Source organism: Clupea harengus, chromosome 25, assembly GCF_900700415.2.
Source record: "Clupea harengus chromosome 25, Ch_v2.0.2, whole genome shotgun sequence".
In the NCBI taxonomy this organism is placed as follows: domain Eukaryota; kingdom Metazoa; phylum Chordata; class Actinopteri; order Clupeiformes; family Clupeidae; genus Clupea; species Clupea harengus.
The window spans coordinates 2,680,057-2,687,334 of NC_045176.1; the positions used below are offsets into that span (position 1 = coordinate 2,680,057).

The 7,278-nt window shown below is 45.8% G+C and overlaps 1 protein-coding gene across 1 annotated transcript in view; it reads right to left on the bottom strand.

Moving 5' to 3' along the window:
• Positions 1 to 3,708: 3,708 nt before the first annotated feature.
• Positions 3,709 to 7,278, bottom strand: part of LOC105909236 (MAU2 chromatid cohesion factor homolog) — an 11,812-nt gene continuing 8,242 nt past the window's right edge. The window contains exons 16-19 of the mRNA XM_031563137.2: positions 7,105 to 7,216; positions 6,550 to 6,640; positions 4,743 to 4,870; positions 3,709 to 3,870 (exon numbers count right to left, since the gene is read on the bottom strand). Coding sequence (XP_031418997.1) covers positions 3,796 to 3,870; positions 4,743 to 4,870; positions 6,550 to 6,640; positions 7,105 to 7,216 — 406 coding nt within the window. The 3' untranslated portion in view covers positions 3,709 to 3,795. The remainder of the gene's footprint in view (positions 3,871 to 4,742; positions 4,871 to 6,549; positions 6,641 to 7,104; positions 7,217 to 7,278) is intronic.

Consider the following 7,278-nt stretch of genomic DNA (forward strand, 5'->3'; position numbering starts at 1 on the left):
CATAGATGGACACACTGGTTAACACACATGGTGCATATGAGACAGGGTGCTTCATAGATGGACACACTGGTGATCTCTGGTCCTTGCAGGTGAGTTCTACACTCATCTGTCCATCTTAAGTGATGGCTGAATGGGTGTACAGTATAGGACTGGATCAGCAGGATCAGTGATCCTCTCTCTCTCTCTCTCTCTCTCTCTCTCTCTCTCTCTCTCTCTCTCTCTCTCTCTCTCTCTCTCTTCTCTCTCTCTCTCTCTCTCTCTCTCTCTCTCTCTCTCTCTCTCTCTCTCTCTCTCTCTTCTCTCTCTCTCTCTCTCTCTCTCTCTCTCTCTCTCTCTCTCTCTTCTCTCTCTCTCTCTCTCTCTCTCTCTCTCTCTCTCTCTCTCTCTCTCTCTCTCTCTCTCTCTCTCTCTCTCTCCGGTTTGGACTGGTGGGGACTGTAGATGGTGCACACATCCCAGAGACACTGACACGATTGCGGTTCCACGTTCAATGAAGCTCGTTCAACAGGCATCATCCTTCTCAACTTTTATTTGAAATCTTTTTCGCTGATGATTCAGAGAGTCCAAAAAAAAAAAAAACCCCACAACGTTCAACCTTCAAACTGGAGTGATTCTCCAGTGGTGACAAACCTAACGCTCTATTCAATAACCCTAATGCTACACTGTGCCGGAGAGAGAGAAAGAAAGAGATAGAGTGAGACAGAGATACACAGAGAGATATATAGACAGAAAACAAGAGATATATAGACAGAAAACAAGAGACACAGAGAGAAAGAGATAGAAAGAGCAAGATATATATATAATAATAATATATATATATAGAGAGAGAGGCAGAGAGAGAGAAAGGCACAGAGAGAAATAGAGAACTAGAGAGAGACAGAGGGAGATAGAGAGAGGACACACAGACAGATAGAAAGAGCTAGACAGAGAGAACTAGAGAGACAGAAAGACGTAGAGAGACAGAGAGTTAGAGAGAGAGAGAGAGACACACAGAGAGAGCTAGAAAACTACAGAAAAACAGAGAGAGCGAGCGAGCGAGAGAGAGGAGATAGAGATAGAAACAGAGAGAGAGAGAGACTGGATCCAGACTAGACCCAGCCCAGACCTGCTCCAGGAGCCCAAGACCCGGCGTGGCTACACCTGTTCAGGGTTGACCTGGCGTTCTGACCCAAGAGAACTCTGACCGTTACAAAAGTGAATACATACAAGAAGTCTGGAGGAACCGGATGCAGTACGTTTCTCATGATATTTATACAAACTAAATATTCCAGAGGAAAACAGCAATAAAACAACCAAATAATGATATTGATAATGATGTTAAGAGTAGTATATAAATATTAAAATTGTACAAAATTTAATAAATGAATCTGCATTAAACTACAGAGGAAGAGAGATAAATATCTTTTAAAATGAAATAATAGGCTACAGTTCAAACATGTTTTGCAAAAACCAAAAATTTGATAAAACCAACAGATCTTCCCACAATGAAGAAATACAGACAAAAATATACAATGAAAACTGTGGTAGTCTTGAAAAGATTGCCCATTCTCAAAAAGATGTGATAAGAACTACGCCAAAAAGTATTTCAAAATGTGTCTGGCGAATACTACAAAAGGCATCGTAAGTAGACAGACCTTTTGCTATCTGCAGGCCAGATGCGGCTCACGGGCGCCCTCTACTGGTTGGAAACGCAACTCTCAAGTGTTCGCTATGCAGGGCCAGCGAGCAGCAACATTACAGTCTGGTGTCTTACAGTGATTTTCCAAACAGCGCTTTTACCAACCGACGTGTGATGCGGACATTCTCCACAACTATCAAGTCTAGTTCATGAGAAGAGTACAAGTGTGATGTAAAATGGTTTTTAAATCAACACTGTGGTCTTTCTGCCTCTGCTGGTTGGAGACCCTCGTCTTCAGATCTCTCCCCGTCAGCTCTGACAAAGCAGCACATATGCAGTGTGTACCTGAATGGAGCCCCCCCACACACACACACACACACACACACACACCCTGCACAACATTAACTCAACCCAAAGAGCCCGTGGACACATTCACTTCTCCAAGTTTTTAAAGGAGCATTCCGACCCAAACCTTACATCAGCTGTGTTACACACGACCGGCTCCCTCCCGTAGGGGACAAACAATGGCTTCCTAAAAGGTAGACCTGGGATTGGGATTGGGAGACTGGGTAAACAGGAAAACATGACTGTCTAAAGCTGCTGCAGTCTCCTGATGTTTAAAGGACAGTTTAAATGAGGGCCATTTGGATCTTGGGAGCCAATTCTCAAGCCCGCCACCACGGCACAGGCTAGCTGCTCTTCTGACTACGCCACCACGGCAACTAAACCTGGTTTGAGTTCCATGAGCAATAAACTGTTTTTTTTTTGTTTTTTAAAAAGGTGTGCTGTTGCATGGCAACACCCTGTATTACACACTGGAGCTGCAATCCTCAGATGAGACGTCGTGAGACAGAGGAGACGCCTGTGAGACGAAGAGCCAAACGGACTGCACCACAGATGGTAGGTGCAGAGGCCACTGAACTGTCTACCGACACACTGTGGTTGTGTGTGTGTGTGTGTGTGTGTGTGTGTGTGTGAGTGGTTGTGTGTGCATGAAGACTGTCAACGTGTGGTAAAGAAATACTGACAATGCACTCACACACACACCCCCACACGCACGCGCACACATTCACACACACACTCTCACACACTATGTGTGTTCCATATAATAATATACTTGCATGTGGGACAGTAGAACACTGGGAAGGTCTTTTGTAATATTAACACTAGATTCTAAAGGATTCCGAAGATCTGTACGACCAGGAGATAAGATCACTACGGAGAAACTGTGTTTCCACCGATTTCAGATTTTTAGGCTGTAATGTCAGACTCTTTGAGATCACTTGGTGTACTCTGACAGGTGGCATCCTGAAAACAAGCTATTTCAGCAGCAGTAGCTCTACATCATAGAAAAACAAATGGCAAATTAGACAAGATTATGCCGGAATGCTCCTTCTTATAATTGAAAGAAAAATATTTTCTAATATCTCTCACAAAAATAGTGAAGCACTACACATAACCTCATATATATCAAGCTCAAGATGAATGCAACAAAACCAGGGAAATAAGTATCCCCAGAGAGAGAAATAATGTACAAAATAAAAATAAAATAGCCATATATGAAATGAGTACAAGCAAAAGTGACCTCCAGCTGTGACCTCCAGCGTGCTCATGGACAGGCACCATCAAAACTAAACTTCCCCAAAATGGCAAAAAGTCAAATTTAGAGTCTCACGAGGCCACATTTAAATCCCACGAGGCCAGATTTAGAGTCCCACAAGGCCAGGCAGTCAATTAAATGCAGAAGGTCAGAGGTCACAGCCCCTGTGGTCTCTAATACAATCAGCCACCACGTCTCCACAACAGCCAATCAGACTGAGCTTGTGCAATGGCACAGCCAATCAGACTGAGCTTGTGCAATGGCACAGCCAATCAGACTGAGCTTGTGCAATGGCACAGCCAATCAGACTGAGCTTGTGCAATGGCACAGCCAATCAGCATTCTGGGAACAGGCACATGGTGCATTGTAGTGAAGGAGTGAAAATGATGATAAATTCAGCAGATGCCAACATGATGATTGTGTGTGTGTGTGTGTGTGTGTGTGTGTGTGTGTGTGTGTGTGTGTGTGTGTGTGTGTGTGTGTGTGTGTGTGTGTGTGTGTGTGTGTGTGTAGCGGGGTGGGGAAGGTTCATGCGCATGTGTTTGTGTGAGTGTGTGCACATGTTTGCATTGAAGTCTCAGAGAAGACTGGCCAGGCTGGTGGTTGGTCCGTTCTGGGCTTGTATCTGTACTGGTGGGGGGCCGTCTGTCCACTGGCAAAACAAACAACACAAACAAACAGGTTAACCTTTCAGGTTGATAAAACAAACAACACAAACAAACAGGTTAACCTTTCAGGTTGATAAAACAAACAACACAAACAAACAGGTTAACCCCTCGGGTTGGCAAAACAAACAACACAAACAAACGTAAAAAGTGGTAGACGGAATGCTTCATGTATATGTGTGTATGTGTGTCAACTTGGATTGTGTCCAGACAGACTTTAGGCAACTACTGTATTTCAAGGAGGGATCCTTAGTGGCTGCGTTTCAAGGATGCTACGTCATGGAATCCCGCCGAAGGACTGTTCCGATGTCTACAAAGGACTGAGTTCTTCGTTCAGAGCATTCAAGGATGCCCTTGGAGTGTGCTCTGCATTCTTAGAGCACATAATACTATGCGCACGTACCAGAGCCTTTTTTTTATTTATTTTTTAAGTAGTGCGGAATTTGAGGGCGATACCTTCTAGACTGTTCCATTATTTGTTCTCCAAACGCTAGGAAGGGGTCTTGCCTAGCCTCTGAAGGACCCGACTTGGAAGGACTCTGAAGGACCCCTCCTACCAAGGAAGCATCCTTGACTTTGAGAAACACAGTGTGTACTTACTTATTAAATTGTGTTCAGGCAGACTACAGGCAGCCATGGGGTTCTGCAGCACATTTGTGAGCGAGAGGGGAGAGAGTGTACTCACACTTATTAAATTGTGTTCAGGCAGACTACAGGCAGCTATGGGGTCCTGCAGCACATTTGTGAGCGAGAGAGAGAGTGTACTCACACTTATTAAATTGTGTTCAGGCAGACTACAGGCAGCTATGGGGTCCTGCAGCACATTTGTGAGCGAGAGAGAGAGAGAGAGTGTACTCACACTTATTAAATTGTGTTCAGGCAGACTACAGGCGGCTATGTGGTCCTGCAGTAGCTGTTGAGAGAAGTTCTGATGCATCTGTGCTGCTTCATGGGCATCTATGGTATTCCCACATGCCTTATTCAGGTCTGTAAAACAAACAAACACACACAAACACACAATAATCAATGATTATTTAGCACATTTGACTAGATAGCTTATTATTATTATTGTTGTTATAATAATACTACTACTAATAATAACAACAACAACAGTCTTTATTGCCTTTGGCTTCAGAGGTTGGTTAAAACACACCACAGTAAATCACAACAACTACAGTGATAAATAAAAGAACATCCACAGTGCAGACACCGGTACCAGACACCAGTACCCGACACCGGTAAGAGACACCAGTACCAGACACCAGTACCCGCCACCGGTAAGAGACACCAGTACCCGCCACCGGTACCAGACACCAGTACCCGCCACCGGTAAGAGACACCAGTACCAGACACCAGTACCCGACACCAGTACCCGCCACCGGTAAGAGACACCAGTACCCGCCACCGGTACCAGACACCAGTACCCGCCACCGGTACCAGACACCAGTACCCGCCACCGGTAAGAGACACCAGTACCCGCCACCGGTACCAGACACCAGTACCCGCCACCGGTACCAGACACCAGTACCCGCCACCGGTAAGAAACACCAGTACCCGCCACCGGTACCAGACACCAGTACCCGACACCGGTAAGAGACACCAGTACCCGACACCAGTACCCGACACCAGTACCCGCCACCGGTAAGAGACACCAGTACCCGACACCAGTACCCGACACCAGTACCCGACACCAGTACCCGCCACCAGTACCCGCCACCGGTACCAGACACCAGTACCCGCCACCGGTAAGAGACACCAGTACCCGCCACCGGTACCAGACACCAGTACCCGCCACCGGTAAGAGACACCAGTACCCCGCCACCGGTACCAGACACCCAGTACCCGCCACCGGTAAAGAGACACCAGTTACCCGCCACCGGTAAGAGACACCAGTACCCGCCACCGGTACCAGACACCAGTACCCGCCACCGGTACCAGACACCAGTACCCGCCACCGGTAAGAGACACCAGTACCCGCCACCGGTACCAGACACCAGTACCCGCCACCGGTACCAGACACCAGTACCCGCCACCGGTACCAGACACCAGTACCCGCCACCGGTAAGAGACACCAGTACCCGCCACCGGTAAGAGACACCAGTACCCGACACGGTTCCAATGTGGATGGTGTTTATGGATTTAGAACAGTTGTTGCACTTGGTACAAATTACTTTCTGTAAATGTTCTTAACTGCTATAGCGTTTGGAAATGAGGAGGTGAGTGCATTGGGAGACTAACAGAACCTAGTGTGTGTGTGTGTGTGTGTGTGTGTGTGTGTGGTCTTTGAATGCAACACAGTTTAAGAGGGACAGTCCAGTGTAAATCTAGAGAAAGATGTATTAGTGTATATGAAAGAGAGAGAGAGAAAGAAAGAAAGAAACAGAGAGAGAAGAGAGAGAGACAGAGGTTAGTAATGAGATGGGCTTATAAAAGGACAGGCCATTGCTAATCTGGGCTCGTTTGCAAATCCACTGTGATTATTCACCAAACAGTTAATCCCCTTGAAATGGAATTTAACACACACACACACACACACACACACACACACACACACACACACACACACACACACACACACACACACACACACAAAAGGCATGCAGAGACACAGAAACACAAATATGTGACAACACATGTTCGTTCTCTCTCTCTCTCCCTCTCCTTACCCTTGAGCAATGCAGAGGACCACAGCTGGACAGACATGTCAGGGATTTTGCTGGCCAGTTGCATGGCTGGCACCACCATGTTGTTGCTCTCCTAAAGAGGGACAAGACACACACACACTAATCTAACAAACTTCAAAGCACAGATTTCATTGAATAGTTAATTCACAGCCAGCCTATTATTATTTACAAACCTGTTGATGTTAATGTATGTATGTATGTATGTATGTGTGTGTGTGTGTGTATGTATGTATGTATGTATGTATGTGTGTGTGTGTGTGTGTGTGTGTGTGTGTGTGTGTGTGTGTGTGTGTGTATGTATGTATGTATGTATGTATGTATAAGGTGTGTGTGTATATATAAATGTATGTAGGAGATGTGTGTGTATGTATGTACAGTATGAGATGTGTGTGTATGTATGTATGTATGTATGTATGTATGTATGAGATGTGTGTGTATGTACAGTATGAGATGTGTGTGTATATAAATGTATGTATGAGATGTGTGTGTATATAAATGTATGAATGAGGTGTGTGTGTGTGTGTGTGTGTGTGTTACCCTGTGGTTCCCCAGCACGTAAAAGATGTGTCCCAGCAGCACCAGTGAGCAGGCAGTCAGACGGTTCAGATCCTCAGCATTGGACATCTTCAGTGTCTCCCTCAGGAACCGCCTAACACACACACACACACACACACACACACACACACACACACACACACACACACACACACA